This window comes from Podarcis cretensis (genome assembly GCF_951804945.1).
Source record: "Podarcis cretensis genome assembly, chromosome: 6".
Classification (NCBI taxonomy): domain Eukaryota; kingdom Metazoa; phylum Chordata; class Lepidosauria; order Squamata; family Lacertidae; genus Podarcis; species Podarcis cretensis.
This window is the reverse complement of record NC_137175.1, coordinates 14,319,674-14,339,310: the sequence shown is the minus strand read 5'-3', so window position 1 is coordinate 14,339,310 and position 19,637 is coordinate 14,319,674. Positions and strand designations below refer to the sequence as shown.

At 43.5% G+C, this 19,637-nt stretch overlaps 1 protein-coding gene across 1 annotated transcript in view; it reads right to left on the bottom strand.

Moving 5' to 3' along the window:
- LOC307217507 (piezo-type mechanosensitive ion channel component 2-like) overlaps positions 1 to 19,637 on the bottom strand; it is a 67,966-nt gene that overhangs the window by 10,262 nt on the left and 38,067 nt on the right. The window contains exons 28-42 of the mRNA XM_079978714.1: positions 18,088 to 18,250; positions 17,457 to 17,546; positions 16,717 to 16,808; positions 16,054 to 16,125; positions 14,889 to 15,001; positions 13,676 to 13,784; positions 13,251 to 13,322; positions 12,144 to 12,313; positions 10,951 to 11,120; positions 9,742 to 9,987; positions 8,034 to 8,292; positions 6,164 to 6,352; positions 4,310 to 4,493; positions 3,585 to 3,711; positions 1,751 to 1,898 (exon numbers count right to left, since the gene is read on the bottom strand). Of these exons, the coding sequence (XP_079834840.1) occupies positions 1,751 to 1,898; positions 3,585 to 3,711; positions 4,310 to 4,493; positions 6,164 to 6,352; positions 8,034 to 8,292; positions 9,742 to 9,987; positions 10,951 to 11,120; positions 12,144 to 12,313; positions 13,251 to 13,322; positions 13,676 to 13,784; positions 14,889 to 15,001; positions 16,054 to 16,125; positions 16,717 to 16,808; positions 17,457 to 17,546; positions 18,088 to 18,250 (2,204 nt within the window). The remainder of the gene's footprint in view (positions 1 to 1,750; positions 1,899 to 3,584; positions 3,712 to 4,309; positions 4,494 to 6,163; positions 6,353 to 8,033; positions 8,293 to 9,741; positions 9,988 to 10,950; positions 11,121 to 12,143; positions 12,314 to 13,250; positions 13,323 to 13,675; positions 13,785 to 14,888; positions 15,002 to 16,053; positions 16,126 to 16,716; positions 16,809 to 17,456; positions 17,547 to 18,087; positions 18,251 to 19,637) is intronic.

Below are 19,637 nucleotides of genomic sequence, written 5' to 3'. Positions count from 1 at the left end.
GATCAACACTACAAAGCTATTATTGTTTATTGAATTTATAAACTACTTTGCTACTATAGCAAAGTTGTGAATTTTTAAAAAAAATCCTCTATTTTCTTGTCCAATCCAATACTTACAGGACATAACTAAAACAGAGGCAAGTCATAACCACAAAGTCAAGGGAAGAATATACATCAGGAGGCTTAGTTTTGTCAGAATCAAGTACAGCTGTACCTTGGAAGTCGAACAGAATCCGTTCTGGAAGTCCATTCAACTTCCAAAATGTTAGAATACCAAAGCACGCGGCCCCGTTGGATGTTTGGCTTTCAGAAATAGTTTGCAAACCGGAACAGACACATCTGGGTTTGCGAGGTTCGGGAGCCAAAACGTTTGGGAACTAAGCTGTTCGACTTCCAAGGTATGACTGTATGTATATACATTTCCAGAGTTATCACTAAATACAGTGGTACCTCGGGTTAAGTACTTAATTCATTCCGGGGGTCCGTACTTAACCTGAAACTGTTCTTAACCTGAAGCACCACTTTAGCTAATGGGGCCTCCTGCTGCCGCTGCGCCGCTGGAACATGATTTCTGTTCTCATCCTGAAGCAAAGTTCTTAACCTAAAGCACTATTTCTGGGTTAGCGTAGTCTGTAACCTGAAGCGTATGTAACCTGAAGCATATGTAACCCGAGGTACCACGGTACATCACTTCTGGTAAATGAGTCCCCATAGCCACTAGAGGGCCGTGAAAATTTGTGTCCCAGGCTTTTTAGACACGTCTACCCATGTACTATCTGAAACCAAAGGGGCACATTGCTTGGCAGATGTGAAATATATTGGCATCATTTTCCGCTCTCCTACCCCACTATAGCTTCCACACTTTCAAACAGATTAGCACAGATTAGAACAGATTCAAGCCTCCTTAAGAGTCTGGTGTCAAATACCTCCTTGGTTCTGGAACATGCAAAGCAATAACAAAGTGCTTTTGAGTATGAACTATCACAGAACTTTAGTGTGGCAGCTAAAGAAATTTTGGAATTTCCTGCCTATTGATATCGAGAAGGCACCTTCACTGTATTTAGCACCCGCTAAAAACATTCTAGGGACGCGGGTGGCGCTGTGGGTTAAACCACCAAGCCTAGGACTTGCCGATCAGAAGGTCGGCAGTTCGAATCTCCGCGGCGGGGTGAGCTCCCGTTGCTCGGTCCCTGCTCCTGCCAACTTAGCAGTTCAAAAGCACGTCAAAGTGCAAGTAGATAAATAGGTACCACTCCGGCGGGAAGGTAAATGGCGTTTCCGTGCGCTACTCTGGTTCGCCAGAAGCGGCTTAGTCATGCTGGCCACATGACCTGGAAGCTGTACGCCGGCTCCCTCGGCCAATATAGCGAGATGAATGCCACAACCCAAGAGTTGGCCACGACTGGACCTAACGGTCAGGGGTCCCTTTACCTTTACCTAAAAACATTCTTGTTTAGACAAGCCTACCTAGAAAAAAAAATGATGTGAATTTTGACTTTCTGTATGTTTTAAACTATTGCTGCAAATCTTTCTTAATTTTATGGCTTTATCTTTTGGTAAACTGCTTTGAGGTTTGTTTGGTTTTTTTTTTAAAAAAATTACAATCAAGTGGCGTGTAAATTTTAGGAAATAAATAAATACAACAAATAACTCCTACACATCAGGCATTGTGGAGGAGTGGCTTCAAGCCAATTGGCAAACATTCAAGGCACCTGTTGCTTTAGTAATTAGCAAGGCGAGCTGATACTTACACCGAAAGCCCAGTAGCCGAAGATGACAATAATAAAATTAATCACATCAACTAGGAACATGAGTGCATAAACGTCACAGATTAGGCTGCACTCTGGATGAATAATGTCATAGAAGAATTGCCTTATGGGCCGGTATATCTGAAGAGCGCTGCAAGTGAAAATTTATCTAGGTCAGTCCAGTTGAAAAGGAGAGTCGTGTTTTTCAAAAGGGTCACTTACTTTCTGAAAGCTCAGTGGAATGTATGCCGCATGTCTAGCAACAAAGAGTTGGGCTGTATTCGTGAATCATCCACCGTAGCTCGTAAGAACCTGGTCACATCCATACCATACTTTTAAAATCTCTCTTCTACCACTTTAAGGGCTCCCCGCACCACGCAAAAATCTTCAGAAATGCATCTTGTTAAGGGAGTCCTAACAGCACCCTTAACAAATTGCATTGAGGTGAAGTCGTGACTCTTATAGTGCTACGAGCGGGCTTTAGAAGTACAGCGTTGTTGCTGTGACCGCAGTATCACACACCCATAAAGCTCTAGGGCTGAAAGGAGAATCCTTTAGTCACAAATATTCTCAAGAGAAAGCATGTCAAGCACTTTCACAAACTTTTTGGACCTGCTTCGTCTTTAAATACTCGTATTCACAGAAACTCTTGAGAGTCCCATGGACTGCAAGAAGATCAAACCTATCCATTCTGAAGGAAATCAGCCCTGAGTGCTCCCTGGAAGGACAGATCCTGAAGCTGAGGCTCCAATACTTTGGCCACCTCATGAGAGGAGAAGACTCCCTGGAAAAGACCCTGATGTTGGGAAAGATGGAAGGCACAAGGAGAAGGGGACGACAGAGGACTAGATGGCTGGACAGTGTTCTCGAAGCTACCAGCATGAGTTTGACCAAACTGCGGGAGGCAGTGGAAGACAGGAGTGCCTGGCGTGCTCTGGTCCATGGGGTCACAAAGAGTCGGACACGACTAAACGACTAAACAACAACAACATTCACAGAGTACCGAAAGATAGCCTTTTAAATATAACCAACTACGTGGAATTTAACATTGTGCTGTTCCAATCATTCATCTGTGCGGACATTGCAGCTTTGCAGATGGAACAACCCCCCCCCCCCTACTCTTCCCTTTGTTCCCTGTTCTGGGGGCTCTCCCACCCCCTGAGCCAATTTTGCAGGCACTGGGTAGGGGGTGGAAAGCCCCATTACACTTCCTCAACCAATATGTGAACCGAAGCGCAGCTGTCCTGTGAAAGTCACACTACTCCAAATTTTGCAATGTAGTTCTCCAACCAAAGTGCACATATACAAGGGGAAGTATATAAATAAAAATGCATATACTCATGAATGCCACACCCACAGAGTGCATTATATTAGGGAACACTGCCTGGGAAAATGTCTTCCTATGTCAACATTGAATACAAAAGTATTAAACAGGAAATTTGCACTATAACGCTGATGAATTTTCACAAGGATTTCTTTTTTAAAAAAGCTAAATGTTGCAGATTGCTGCAGAAATGTGGACAACTGAATTCATGACTAGGAAAATGAGAAACTGAGAGAACCACAATTGACAGTTGCAGCCACTGCATAGCTTTGCCTCACATTGGCTCTGGCGCCACCTACTGTTGACCTCCTGGCTCTACGCATCCCAAAGGGCACCAGCCACCATTAACACACAGATGTCAGCAGCACAGTCTATTACAGGGAGTGGAAGGTCCATTGATGACACCCGTATTCCCACCCACCCACCATCTTGCCCCCAGCTCTGTTCATTCATGTTGCAACATCTCACTTTTTAAATAGATTTTTTAAAAATAAAAATAAAATCCCAATTTACATTTTAACCAGCAGCTTCTTTGCCTTCATCATCTGCCGTTTCATTGCTGCTTTAGTAAGTCTCTTCCCGCCAGTGGGTTTTTTCCTGAAAAGGCTCCATTTCTTCTTGGCTTCCTCCAGAGTTTTGTCTGCCAAAAAGGAAAGTTAATCACAGCTCTCTATCTGGGAAGCATTCGTTTCACGAGAGCAATACCTCATTTTAGGCTCTCACCAACTCATGTGGGGTCCGTCCGCAAAACACAAAACACTTGATCCGCCACCAACTCAGTCACGTTATCCATGCCGCATCACTTCCAGTGACCTCTGCATAATATTAAAATGGAAGCTCTTCTGCCAATTTCTGCCCCAGAGGTGTCCCCCCCCAAATGCTGGCACCGCAACAGTTTAATGAACACAGGGAGGTCAAGTTTTCTGTTTCGTATGTGTAAAAGAAGTTCAGAGAAACAGGGAAGAAAAGGGTGGATGGCCAATCAGCCGTAAAAGGAGGAGGAGGTGGAGCAGGAACACAACAGACACAAACAATTCATTGAAAGATCCCAAGAACATAGGAAGTTGCCTCATCTAGAGTCCGTTAGCTCAGTATTTTTTTCCAAACTTTTTCCTCTTGGCCACACTTTTGGAATAAAATTTTGCTCACCAAATTTTTTTACTGATAAGAAATACATGGGGAAACCAAAAGAAACAACTCAAGCAGTGTTTGATTTATATAACGCAGAACACAACTACCTTCATTAACACTCCTGGTGGCGGCTCTGGAGGGACTTGGGTATCTAGAAGAATAGTTTCTTCCTGATCCAGGTGGACGTTCCTTCAGATGGCCCCTGTTCCTTTTCTTCTTTTGCCTCCCTGCCAGGTTCTTTTCTTTAGCGTCTGGTATACTGACACCTTTGGAATCCCAAAGTCCATAGCACTGTAGAATGCAGTACAGTGAAACACATCAGTGAAACACAGGGACCACGGACTGCTTGAGGAAGCAAGAGACGGTGACAGAGAGATTAGCAGAGAGTTGCTTGAGACTGAGGCCTGAGGCCCCTCAACTCATCGACAGAGTCCTCTCTGGAGGTGTCTCAATGTTTATTTATTACAGTGGTACCTCAGGTTACATACTCTTCAGGTTACATACGCTTCAGGTTACACATTCTGGGTTAGTGAACCCAGAAATAGTGCTTCAGGTTAAGAACTTTGCTTCAGGATAAGAACAGAAATCAGGCTCCAGCGGTGCAGCAGCAGCAGGAGGCACCATTAGCTAAAGTGGTACCTCAGGTTAAGAACAGTTTCAGGTTAAGACAGACCTCTGGAACGAATTAAGTTCTTAACTTGAGGTACCATTGTGTTACTTTTGTATCCTACCTTTCCTCTGAAGTATTCAAGGTTCATCCCCACAACCACAACAACAACAACAACAACAACAACAACAACAACAACCCTCTTAGGTTAGCAGGGAGGATCCCCAAGAACACCAATATTTCAGGGCTCATGCCAGCATAAGTGTCAGGAGGTCCTACACATGAGTAGGAGTCTGGTAATTTTCAAGTGAAAATTAATAAAACGAATTAAAAAAAAAAAAGGAGTCTGGTAGAGAAATATGCCAGACTGGCATGTTCTCTCCCTCCTGGTCGTTCTTTTGGGAGATTCAAAATCTTTCTCCAGCCCGAATATCACAGCGACTGATACCAAGAGGCATCAGCACACTTCAGGATCAGCAGAGTATAGGCAGTCAGCATTCAGACTCAGTAGCGCAGCAATTTGGCTAAACTACGTTTATTTACATATACACACTTGGAGCATCGTAACTCAGCTCCTTCCTCTTCAGCATCAGACAGCAAAGAGAAACAACAAAGGACAAAAATCCTACATCACGGAAACACAGTAATAAAATATCCTGTCTCCGTCACTTCCCACAATGTGGAATGAAAACATACACCATCATGTGATAAAAACAATCCCATGACTGCAACACAGGGAATGAATCCTAACAGTAAGATCTGCCAGTATTGATTCAGTCAGCTGAGCTGGGATGAGGGAGTTACACCGGCGTCTCTCTGATTGAGCCAGGAGATCCACTCATCCAAGTGGACCTTGGGTTTGGATAGCCCCCTTGCCTACCCATGCTGCCATCAGAATCCAACCTTTCAATGGAAATAAACATAAGTGGCAAGATAATACTACAGTGCTACCTTGGAAGTCGAACAGAATCCATTCTGGAAGTCCTTTCAACTTCCAAAACATTCGGAAACCCAGCTGCGGCTTTCAATTGGCTGCAGAAAGCTCCTGCAGCCAATCGGAAGCTATGGAATCCCCATCAGACGTTTGGGTTCCAAAGAAAGTTTGCAAACTGGAACACTCACTTCTGGGTTTGCGATGTTTGGGAGCTAAAACATCCAAGTACCAATGCGTTTGACAACCAAGGTAAGACTATAATAATATAATAATGTGGACCACTGAATTTAAGATTGGAAAATGAGAAGCCGAGAGAAATAAAAACTGATGAATTTTCCCCATCCCTACTTATGATGAATCCTCCCTTGAATAAAGAGTCTGTGCTCTAAAATAGCTCCATAAAAGAATGGATGGCGTTACCTTCAGGATATACCTGTGGAAGAACAAGGCCAGCAGTTGAACCAGATCAAAGTGCACGTAGCCATCCTTCTTCTCGATCCCAGCAATATTGGGCAAAGCAAGCGGCTCTTCTGCGTAGACCCCACAATAGGCCTTGGTGGTCCAAGGAAAGAATCCAAACTGAGAAAAGTATTTGACCACAACTGTTACCTGGCAAGGAAAGGAAAGTGCACAGTCCTCAAAGATGCTGGATTCCACAGGCAAAGGGCTAGGAATATGGGAACACAACCCAATTTTATTATGAGAAAACGACCCCCTGCATTTATCCCATTTATTTGACAATTTCATTTTCAGAAAAGTTCCACAGAAATTGTATGAGGCCCAGATAACATGTTCAACACGTGCGCTTGCCAGTGTGGTGTAGCGGTTAAGAGTAGTGGACTCGTAATCTGGTGAACCGTGTTCGTGTCCCCGCTCCTCCACATGCAGCTGCTAGTCACACTCTCTGAAATCTCTCAGCCTCACTCACCTCACAGAGTGTTTGTTGTGGGGAAGGAAGGGAAAAGGAGATTGTTAGCTGCTTTGAGACTCCCTAGGTTAGTGATAAAGTGGGATATCAAATCCAAACTCCTCCTCCTCCTCCTCCTCCTCCTCCTCTTCTTCTTCTTCTTCTTGCTGGATTCAGCTGTGACATATAAGTTTCTGCTCTATCTGTTTGACACAGGGCATGCTGGATGCCCTTAAACAAATTTATTTCCCAATGCCTTCAGCAGGGATACAAAAGCCCAAGCACCTGGGTCCCATCAATCAAGGTGCCTAGATTGAGGAAGAGGGTTGGAATAAGGTTTCCCATCCTCCCTTATGTGGCAGAGTGGGTTGCCAGGTTGCCATCCTCTCCTATATATCAGGAATGGCGAACCTCTGACAGCACAAATGCTGCATTTGCTTCTGGACAACATACCAGTGATGGTAGGGGCTAGTGGGTAGAGCAACAAATGTAAATATTATCTTAGTACAGAGGGCCAGACAGAGATGCTTAGAGAACCACAATTGACCCCTAGAAGCATGGCCTAGCCCCCATTTTTGGTCCCAACCACTGCTTGACATGAATCTCTTGGAAAGTGGACACCAAAGGAAGATGAGCCTGAGGCTCAAAAAGGTTCCTTGTGCTGCCCTATAATATCCTTTGTTCCTAGTTGCAACAAGTAGCTCTTCAATGGAGGAAGAGATTGTTAAGTATAATTGTTTAATTGTACATTGAAATGGAAAATGACTCTGTTCCATTGAAATTCAATTGAAGCTAAGAAGAGCTCTCTGAGTGCCTAATGGGTTGATAATTAACTTAGGATGTTTATCTGCTACTTTCTTATGTAGTGTTTAACCTTAGATCACATGGTAAGGTTATTCAGTTGCAAATCTCCATTTTGAAGGAGTGGCCCTTTGTTCTCAATCACCAGAGAAAAAAGGTGTGTCAATGAGTCTCTCCTGGAGAAAACAGCCTCAGGCTGGAATGCAGGCTAATGGAGTCTATGTCTGGAGAGAAAGACACTTGATTTCAGGTCTGTTTGGAGTAATTTGATATTTTGAAGAAGCTGGACCTGTGCATGGACAAGCACATGATTTTATGCAACTATTTGGATGTATCATTATTATTTTATGCTCTGTTTGAATAAAGTTGTGTTAGTAAAGCTTTGGAAACATATTTTAGTCTGGACAATTTTTATTCTAAGATGACCCGGTTTTTATTCACCCTATGACTTCAAGCTGCACAATATTAATATCTGCAGTAGGGCTCCCAAGTCAGAGGCTAAAACTTCTAGGAAGACTAGCAGAACAACACACAGATGAGAATATCACTCAGCCATATATGCAGGATCTACTGAACACTCACCTCAGTGTAAATGATGGCTGTCATCCAGAAGAATTTTGTAGGCCTTGGAATAGACAGCATGGCCCACAGAAATATCAGGATAGGTAGAACCAAAGTGAGGATGGATGCGGAGACCATGTGGTTTAGAATGATCACAAAATAACACAGCATTTCTGACTTAGACACCATAGCATTGTACAAAGCAACTCCCAGCTTCAGGGGCCTGGGAAGGCTCTGGTAGAACCTATCTGACTGCTCCAGCTCATTGTCATGAAATACCCTGCATGACATAAACAGACAAAAAAATGAAATGTAGATTATTTCCATTTGTTGAAAAAGGCATGTCCATTTTAGAACTAGTTGCGCAGTTAGATTAGACTGGGGCAGAATATAAAACAGATTTGCCCAACCTGGTGTCTTGGCCTGCAGCTGCTATCAGCTGTCCTGGCTGGGGCGCATAGGAGTTGTACTCCAAAATATTTGATAGCCATCTTCAAATATCTAAAGGGGAATCATATGGAGTATGGAGCAAGCTTGTTTGCTCCTGCTGCAGATGGTAGGACCCAAACCGATGGATTCAAATAATAATAATAATAATAATAATAATAATAATAATAATAATAATTTATTTATACCCCGCCCATCTGGCTGGGCCTCCCCAGCCACTCTGGGCGGCTTCCAACCAAATATTAAAATACAGTAATACATCAAACATTAAAAGCTTCCCTAAACAGGGCTGCCTTCAGATGTCTTCTAAAAGGTTGGTAGTTGTTCTCTCTGACATTTGGTGGGAGAGTGTTCCGCAGGGCGGGTGCCACTACCGAGAAGGCCCTCTGCCTGGTTCCCTGTAACTTGGCTTCTCACAGTGAGGGAACCACCAGAAGGCCCTCAGCACTGGACCTCAGGCAGAATGATTGGGGTGGAGACGCTCCTTCAGATATACTGGACTGAGGCCAGTAAGAAGAAAGGAGCTTCTGAATGCACATCAGGAAGAACTTTCTGACAGTAAGAGCTGCTCAACAGTGGAAAGGACTCCTTTGGAAGGTGGTAGACTCTCTTTCAGTGGTGGTTTTTAAGCAGAGGTTGGGTGGCCAGCTGCCATGGATGCTTTAGCCAAGATTCCTGCATAGCAGGGGGTTGGACTGGATGACCCTCGAGGTCCCTTCCAACTCTACAATTCTACGATTCTATGATATCAAAGGCGCCAGGTTGGAGAAGACGAGTATAAATTATTCATGAAGGTAAATATATACCTGTTCATTTTTCATATTGTAGCTATTACATGGCACGAAATATTTAAAAGCTCAAATCCCACATTAACAAAGAGCATGCATTAGATAAAGCAAATCACTTACGATCTTGGGAACGGGTTTTGCCCAATCCACATTTTTGGAAGCAATGTCCCCTAATATGAAGTACTTTTGCATGCTATTTTCACTCACACATGCATTTTTATTCATGCTTCCCCCTAGCACGCACATTTGGTGTTTTACACGTTACTTGGCTGAAGAACTGCTTTGCACAACCGATGTGAGTTGCAGCTGCATTTCGGTTCGTGAAATGCTTCAGGAAGTGCAAATTAGGCAGGTTTCCCTTTTTAAACACAAACTGAGCTGAAATTTCTCCCCCTGTCCCTAGTTGCAAATCTAGCAAAATCTGGATAGCCACAGGTTCCCCATCGCTCCAGTATACTCAGTTAGTTGATGCTTAATTGCAATAAGCTTCTTGCCTGTTCAGGAGCCATTCACTGGCTGTCATTGTAGCAGGAACATTGCTCGATGGCAATGCACCTGATTCTTCACTTCTCACAAATAGGGAATGTGTAGATCCTTCCATTACTGATGAAGAGGAGCCCCAGCTGGGAAATTCTGTACAGGAAGATGCTGAAGTGAGCCCTTGTGGGTGGGGCCCATTGTGGCTCCCTTCTTCCACCTTCTCATTTCCAGTCACACCCCTGGAAGCATCGCTGGATCTCCTGCTCCCCAAAGGCAGAAAACATCAACATCCAAGTCAGTAAGGTCCCACCTGCACTAGACATTTAAAGCACTCTTACACCACTTTAAACAGCGGTGGCTTCCCTCCTGGAAACCCTAGTTTGTCGAGGGTTCTGAGTGTTGTTAGGAGACCCTAAAGCTATGGTTTTTCCAGTAGTAATGTGTGGAAGTGAGAGCTGGACCATAAAGAAGGCTGATCGCCGAAGAATTGATGCTTTTGAATTATGGTGCTGGAGGAGACTCTTGAGAGTCCCATGGACTGCAAGAAGATCAAACCTATCCATTCTGAAGGAAATCAGCCCTGAGTGCTCACTGGAAGGACAGATCCTGAAGCTGAGGCTCCAATACTTTGGCCACCTCATGAGAAGGGAAGACTCCCTGGAAAAGACCCTGATGTTGGGAAAGATGGAGGGCACAAGGAGAAGGGACCACAGAGGACGAGATGGTTGGACAGTGTTCTCGAAGCTACTAACATGAGTTTGACCAAACTGCGGGAGGCAGTGGAAGACAGGAGTGCCTGGCGTGCTCTGGTCCATGGGGTCACGGAGAGTCGGACACGACTAAACAACTAAACAACAACAACATTCACAGAGTACCGAAAGAGAGCCTTTTAAATATAACCAACTACGTGGAATTTAACATTGTGCTGTTCCAATCATTCATCTGTGCGGACATTGCAGCTTTGCAGATGGAACAACCCCCCCCCCCCCCACTCTTCCCTTTGTTCCCTGTTCTGGGGGCTCTCCCACCCCCTGAGCCAATTTTGCAGGCACTGGGTAGGGGGTGGAAAAACCCATTACACTTCACAGAGTTCCAGCCCTCAGAGTTCACAAGTAAAACTTCTCTCGCCGCTCTTGCTGAATAAAGAGAAATGAATAAAGGAAAAGTCACAGCAAGGGAATTTTTTGGCCATTTCCAACTGTTGGCAACAAGTTACTATTCACCTGCGGAGCTGCACGAGGGATGGGTCCACATACTCTCCAAGCGGGCATTGGGGTGACCTGTTCTTGCTCTCATTCATCTCTGCTGTTTCAGCTTCACTTTTTCCATAATCTGGTTGGGTTTTCTCCAGGTTATAGTACTGAAGGACAATGTCTGCTGAGGCCACTTTTCCCTTAAAAGAAAAACTAGTTAGTTAGTTAAGGCTTACCCATTCTTCCTCTTGCCCTGCTGCTTTCACCTGGGGAAAACTGCTCTCTAGAGCTCATTCAGAGCAAACAGCAATTCAGGTTTTGCATAAAGACCTTGGGTTTTAGAATGACTTAGGATTGTAGCCAACGCTGCTGTTCCGCTAACACAGTACGCTTCTGCTTGCACAATGGAATTTACCTCTCCCCGTGCACACGCACGCAAAATCTGCTCCAGAGGAAGAGGAAGTCCTATTGCATGAGCAGGATTCAGCATGTGAAGAATTGGAGACATAAGAGCCAACTCCTAGGGGCCAAGGGGGCTTCAGTCCCCCCAATAAAAGATTTGAGAGGGCTGGGGGCCTGCAAAGTTGATGAGCATTACCATTCAAATGGTGTGTGTGTGTGTGTGTAGTGTTATGTGATCGATGATGTGGGGAAGGGCTTACCTGGGCCCCTGCAGGTACCCCTGCTTTGCACCCCTGATTGGATACAACACTCTATAAAAGCTGTCACCATATTACTATATGTTTTCTTTGGAGATTTCAGTTCTTCAGAGGACATTCCAACCAGACCCTGGAAGCTGAGAAACTAATTCATGACGCGCAGCGTAAATTAATAACGCAGAGTTTTAGAGAATAAAAGCTTTACTGAGTTAAAATAAACTTCTTCATAAACGACATGGTTCCAAACAGTTTGACTGAGATTACATACTGACTCTGTTCACAACTGAAGCAGACTGAATCTCACTGAAAGCACAAAGTGAAACTGGCTGCTAAGTCACATGTCAGAGTGACTCAAGAGTTAGCAGTTAGGCCTGAATAACTTTAGTAGGCCCAAATGATTGTGCTTTGCTGCTTTTCTGCTCTCATGTGTCTTTGTCACATGACAATTCAGTGGGTGGGGCTTAAGGATGTGATCCAGAATCTGTATGCTGTACTCTTCCGACTTGATCTGCTCCTGCTTGCTTTTCTAAATCGGGAAACAGTGTCAAGGTCCGGAGAGCTTACCTTCTGAATCTCCCGCCAAATCATGCATTTTTCTACCCTCAGCACATTTGCTACATCCAGGTTATCTTTACAAAGCGAATTCAGTGCCTCTGTGGTGTCATCCAGCAACGCTTGGATAAAAACCCAAGTGAACTTAACAATGTTGGTTGCTCTTTGAACGATGTTTTCTGCTGAGAAGAGAAAGCCCATGTAAGAATCACCAAGGGCCTTGACGCAAGCCAAAATATCTTTTATATGCCTGAAACTTCACCCCCATTTTCTGCATCTGAAGTTCTCCCAAGATTGGAGATGGCTTGTTTGGCAGTGCAAATGCTTTGTTTTATTTTTTACTTGGAGAAATCTCTACTCTTCCTCATTTCACAGATGAAAATGAGGACAACTTTCTAACAATTCTATTCCCTCTTACCAATGATTACTATCTGAGTCTCATCCCATCTCTGCCTTCTTTCAGATGTCTTCTGAAAACAGTATTGTTTAGACAGGACTTTGCAATATTATGTTTTCTTCCTTTCTAACCAACCAGTATTTACTGATGTTTTGTTTTTATTTAAATTAAAATGCAAAATCAAGCTTAGAACAAAATCATCACAGAAAACAGGTAAGAAGTATAAAGGCAAAGGGGGCAGGCAGAGACATCAGTGATACATTCCAGACTTCGGGTATAATGGAAATAATAACAAGTCTATATAAATAAAAACACCACAAACAGAGGTATGCCTTGTTTTCCAAGGGGGTCAACTGCATTTCCAGTGAACCTTAGTTTTTGAAGGTCTGCACGCATTGCTATTTTATTGTATTATAAAGAGAAGGGATTTTCCTCAGGGCCACAGGTGAGGAAAGAGTTACATTTCCCCTCCACGTTTGCAGGAATCCTGATAATTATCAACACTTATACACATGTGCACGAACAGATGCTCTGTACCGCTGAGCTACAGTCCCCGATGAAAGTTGTCATCAACAGAAAAACACTGGGCAATTTACAAGAACCATCACCATTTGATTAAGATTAATTTGCCAGTGCCATATTGAGGCTCTGACTCTTCCTTTCCCTCCTCAGCAACAGCATGCCAAATATTTCCTAGGTAGATAGGCAGAGGAATTAATCACCTGGCTCATCCAAGTCCTCTTCTGGGGCGGACTTCTCCAGATTTCCTTCCCAGGATTCCATTTTCCCGTTGGCTGAAGCACAGCAGAACAACACATTGGAAGTGCATCCCAGAACTGTGAACCCAACCCTATGCCTTCCATGGTGCGTGACACAGAAATTCCAGTTTTTGCCATTGGAAATTTACTGAGAAAGATGCAAGGGGGAGAGGAATCTAGCTTTCCACATGCAGGATTTTTTTGAAAGTGTGGAAACATAAAAAATGTGACACACACACAGCCCTCCAGTCTGAAGTTGTAAAGCCCAGGTGAGACTGTACCTCATGTTTAGGTTATCTGCCTGTCATTATTATAACACATATTTATTTGTATCCTGCTGAATTGCCAAGGTGGCTTCTAAAGCGGTTTACAAGTATCATTTCCACTACCTGCCAATTGGCGCTGCTGCTGCTCCTCCTTCCCTTGGTCCCTGATTTCATCAAGTTCCCTCATCTTTAGAGCTGACTTTGAACTGGTCATCCAGGCTTCATAGGCAAGCTGCAAAAAAGTGAAGCTTGTGGTTCAACAGTTCTTTAGGGTGTGAGTGAGGCAAGGGGAGAGTCCATCAAACTACATCATTGCTGCCTGGATTTAACTTTGAGGTAGAAATCTAGGTAGAAACGCAGGTGGCGCTGTGGGTTAAACCACGGAGCCTAGGGCTTGCCGATCAGATGGTTGGTGGTTCGAATCCCCGCGACGGGGTGAGCTCCCTTTGCTCGGTGCCTGCTCCTGCCAACCCAGCAGTTCGAAAGCATGTCAAAGTGCAAGTAGATAAACAGGTACCGCTCCGGCGGGAAGGTAAACAGCATTTCCGTCTGCTGCTCTGGTTCGCCAGAAGCGGCTTAGTCATGCTGGCCACATGACCCGGAAGCTGTATGCTGGCTCCCTCGGCCAATAAAGCGAGATGAGTGCTTCAACCCCAGAGTTGGCCACGACTGGACTTAATGGTCAGGGGTCCCTTTACGTTTTTAGAAATCTAGGACAGGAGCACCTGCAGTCGCCACAATGGTCTATGGCACCTTCCCTGCATCCCCTTCAAAGATCCAAAATGCAGCACAGACTCTTTGCTCTTCCTGCTCGGTTCCTGTTTGCCCTGTCCCAGTCTCTCCTATGTTGACCATGCTTTGCTGAGCAGAGCAGAGGTGCAAAGAGTTTCTGTCTGGGACTGAGTGCATATAATAAAATACTAGGTGCAATGAAGTCCTAATCTTAATTATGCGTCTTTGCCATAGGGAAGGGATTGCAGATACAGGACGGCTACAATATTCAACACTTTTTGCATTTATTTCTCCCCCCCACCCTTCTCTCTCTCTCTCTCTCTCTCCCCCCCCCCCCCCCGTTTTGTGTAACATCCTGACTAATGAAGAGTTCTGGCCACTCAAAAGCTTGCCAATATTTTGTGTTGCACCCAGCTTTGGATTTGAGTGGGTGGGGAGGTTGTTCTGGATAAGTGGGGCTACCTTTGCTTTTTATGAATGAATTTCATCCTCACAGTCCACACTTCCCTTTGGCAGGATGATTCCCTTTGCCCTTATTCCCGAAGTTCTGTCTCCCCGACCTCAACCCAGCTCTTTTTGCTCTTCTGGAAGAATTATCACACACCTGAAATGCTGTTTTCTTTTTCAGAGATTCCTTCTCACTCTTTTCAGTGGGCCCCTGTTCCTCTTCTTCCTCGCTATCTGTCTCAAAAAGGTAATAGCTCCCACTTCGAACCACTGAAATTTAATGTAGGAAGCAGACACAGCTGAGAACTTGAAAAGTCTTGTGTAACTCTGTGCACAGAGTTCCACATACTTGCCACTGTGCATCAACTCACCCCCCTGGTTTCAAACCTACCCACCCCTGGTTTCATACTTATTCCATAAAATTTGTACACTGCTTGGGTGCTTTTAAAAGTTTCAAAGCGGTTTTTCTTTTCTTTGCAGCCACTAAAACATATTAGAACTTCCTCTTCCACCCAGCCAAGAAGATGACAGAAGTCCACACCTCAACCATCTGAGTGTGAGTTCAAAGATGTTAATGGGTAACTATTGCACTGCAGAACCACCACTGTGCAGGTCAGAGGACCTTTCAGAATAGTTCTAAGACCTTTCCTAAGACCAGCCCCTTTGGGGCTGAAGAATAAGGAGGAAATGTCAATGCATGCCGACATGTTGATTTTAATTTTATTTAATCTGTAGCTGCATGTCAATCTCTGGGATGCAATGGCCTACATATGGAACTGACTGCAACAAGATGTAATGCTAATCACTGGTTCTAAAAGGGGAGTAGACCCATTAATAGAAGAAAGGTCTATTGGCCATTTTTAACCGAGAGAGCTAAATGGAATCTTCAGGTTCAAAGGCAGTATATCTTTGAATGTTAGCTACTGGGGGAACCTTGTGGGTTTTGCATACTGCTTAAATAAATAAATAAATAAATCTGCTTCCCAGCTAATCAGCATTTTCTTCTTGATCAAGCCAACGTTGTTCTGATCTAACCCATTAATTCTTTGGATTTTGCAATCCCTGGAGTAGTCAACGAAGCAACGTACAGCCTGGATAGGAAAGTTATGGCCTTGCGAGTGTTGTTGGACTCCACTTCCCATCTTTCCCAGCCAGCATGACCAATGATCAGGGATGAATGGAGTAGTAGTCCAATGACATTCGAAGGCCCACAGGATCTCCAACCCTGGGGTAAGATATTGGTCGAACAGTGATTTTTGAATAGAAAACTTCAGCTGCAAGGTGTCACACTAAGGGAGGCATTGTAAACACAAGAGATTTACTTGAAGTGTGAGTGACCCATGGTTGCCACCATGTCTTTTTGCCTTCATTTTCCTTCTTGTTAGCATCATCCTCTGCAAAAGAGCCCAGAAAAAAACTACTCAATAAAATGTTCCCATGGACAGGCAGTTAAAGCATGCCCTGCAACCCCACACATGATTCATGAAGAGAAGGCAACATAAGAGGTCTGCCTCCAGCGTTTCTGAAAAGAGATCAAACTCAAGAATGGAAATCCTCCTTTCTGTATAGTTTCTAAGCCACTTGATTACAAAGACAGACTTCAAAGTGTGTGGGCAACTGCAGAAGGCAGAAGGGGCTCCATAAAATTTCCTTCATTGACCTCCTTCCATAGCTCATTGCCTCTTCCTAAGGCTAGCCAACAAACAACACATTATGCAAACTTTTATTGCTTCCGGACTGCCACTGTTTTGGGGTGTAGCTCAATCCTACATACCAGCAAATTTAGGTCGTGCAATTAAAGTGGAATTGGAGCTCTTGCACCATGACCTGAAACCTGCCCCTCTCTCCCCCCCCCCAATGGACTTTCTGCAATGAGGAAAGTGATGAAGAAATGCACTGGAAACCATTAAGCAGCCATTTATCATTTTCTAATAAGTTACATTGCAAGATACATGCCATTTAAAAACAAAACAAATGTTTTCCACCTGAATCCTCTGCTTTTTCAGACTCTTGCACAGCTTCTGGCACCCATTTCTCCAAGGTGGTGAGATTTCTCTTTGGTTTGATCAGCTCCAGCCTATAGATTCCCCACAGAAAAACAAACACTGCCTTTGCTTTTGGTCCTCTGCAATTCATTCACAGAGCTTGCTTCCGAACACAGCAGCAAGCAGGCATTCTCATATGCTACACCCTGAATGGGCTTACTATGTACTAAGATCAAGACTTGCCTATTCCTTGGGGGCATGGCATTTATTAGAGAAGAGATCACCAGCTCCCATCCAGCACCTTTAAGTGCCCTTCATCTCTTTCACAAAGATAATGGAGCAACACAGGTGGAGGGGGATTTTTTAAAAAAACCAACAACTCTTGTGACCAGCATTATGACCCACAGAGACCAGAAGCAGGGCCCATATATCCAGAACTGCAAGGAATTCATATCACTGATAAATGTGTACCTTCCCAGAGGTGCCCTGAACAGCTAAGTTCATACTACACACAGACCACACTGCAAGTCAATTTCATTCAATTTCAGTATCTGTCCAAGATGCTGTCCTTTTTAAGTACTATTCAACCATCTCTCTGTTTCACTAGCTCATTTTAATACTCGGACTGTATTTTAGAGGTTCAGAAAAGAAACAGAAATATGTTGAAGTTGCCTTCCCAACCACTTCTGAGTCAATTGTTATACAATTCTGTAAATAAATGTTGAGGTTGCAAGACTTACTGCTTCTTCATGGTTTGCATTGATTTTCTCTCTTCTTCCATCCTGAGTTCCACCACCTTTTTAAGCTTTACTTCAAACAGCTCGGCTCCTCTGCATGTATGAGACAATTTCGAAACCATCTTATCTACCTTATAGGTCACATTTGGATACAAACTGATAAGAAAAGACAACTTCATGTTTCTTATTTCTGAAGGAAGAAATCTAATCTTACTTTCCTAGCATGGGAGCTATTCTTCAGTGGTAGGAACCCATACTGCTCCAGAAACCCATGTAAGAAAGGAATCATGTGGTTTTGACAACCAATATGGTTGAGAGAGATGCAACCCCATCAGTTGCCTAACATGTCTGATTGCTTCCTACCAAAGTCATGTTGTTTAAGCAGCATAGGATCTAGGCACAAGGAGGCCACAAATCACACTACTCCAGTAACTTATAAGAAAGGCTTACATCTCACAGCAAAGGAGAAATCTAGGTCAACTGACTCTTCAACAGCCCAGTTCCACCCAGATGGCTTATTCATCCTACCAACTTGGTTGTGCGAATTGGTCTTCAGTCTGTAGCATTGATTCCCTCTCCTGTCTCAATAACAATCTGCAATCTTGTTCGGACTTCATACATCTTTGCCACATACCTGAAGGCCAAGGTCTTGGCAGCCTTAAGATCTGCAACAACATAGAGGTAGTAGTAGCTAGTAAAAATTCTACGCTGGATTAGCAGGAAAGTGAAACATATCGCATCCCAGGTTATTCCTGCTTCCTTCTCAGGCAGTTCGCATATTTCATCCTCAGGTGGGTCTAGATAAGAGGAAAACACACAACATATTCTCCAGGTGGCCAGGATGTGAGTGGTTCATGCAGTTTCCTTATTGTTCTAATTATGCTATTCAATGTGGAGGCCAGGGACGACCCTTCGATTTTGTAGGGGTGACAAAACATGGTCAATAACTGCTGGGAAAGAAGCAAATTGTAGCTTCAATTTCAGATCTTTGTGTCATTGTCCGTAGTTGAAGTTCACTGATGATCATCAATGGGGAATTTGGCATACAAGCAATGTGGAGCACAGGTCAGGTTGTCTATTTATACAAGTATCTAATCTGCATTTAAACACACACACACACACACACACACACACAATGAAATGCAGCTATGCATTGAAATCTGCACTTCTCTGAATTTTGCAGTGCAGTTCTCTCAGCAAATGATGTGTATAAAAGTACATATATCAGGGAAAGTGTACATAAAAATAAATATATTAATAAAAACAGTCCATTATACTAGAGATAATTGCTTGCAAAAAATATGTATATTAGGTAAAAATGCATGCAAAAATCTAAACATTAGCTCACACTTTCATTATAGCAGGGTGTTCAACATGATAGAAAAAGTAAGAGAAATCAGGCAAGAGATGAGGGACATAATATATAACTGTCTTCATGGGAGAAGTTGTGGAGGAGTAATCTAACAAGTACAGCTTGTTACACTTTAAGAAAAAACTATATGAAGATGATTTATACAGTAGATGGTATTTAACACCAAATAAAGATAGGTAGCCGTGTTGGTCTGCCATAGTCAAAACAAAATAAAAAAATTCCTTCCAGTAGCACCTTATCTGAAGAAGTGTGCATGCACCTTATCTGAAGAAGTGTGCATGCACACGAAAGCTCATACCAAGAACTAACTTAGTTGGTCTTTAAGGTGCTACTGGAAGGAATTTTTTTTTTTTTGTTTTAACACCAAATAAGTTAGCCAAAATATACAAAACTAAGTCAAGTCTGTGTTGGAAGTGCAAAATGACAGAAGGAACGTTTTTCCATATGTGGTGGACTTGCAAAAAAGCTAAGGACTATTGGGAAATGATGTATGATGAGATTTAAAAGATGTTCAAGTTGATGATTCCCAAGAAACCCAAAGCTTTTATTTTTAGGAATTATATTTAATGATGTACCAAAAGAGTTGGTTAATTTATTTATGTACAGAGGTACCTCGGTTTACAAACTTAATCCGTTCCAGAAGTCCGTTCTTAAACCGAAACCATTCGTAAACCGAGCCGCGCTTTCCCTAATGACGCCTCCCACCACCGATGCCCTTCCACCATTGGGATTCCGTTCTTAGACCGAGGTAAAGTTCACAAACTGGGACACTACTTCCGGTTTTGCGGAGTTTGTAAACTGAATAGTTCATA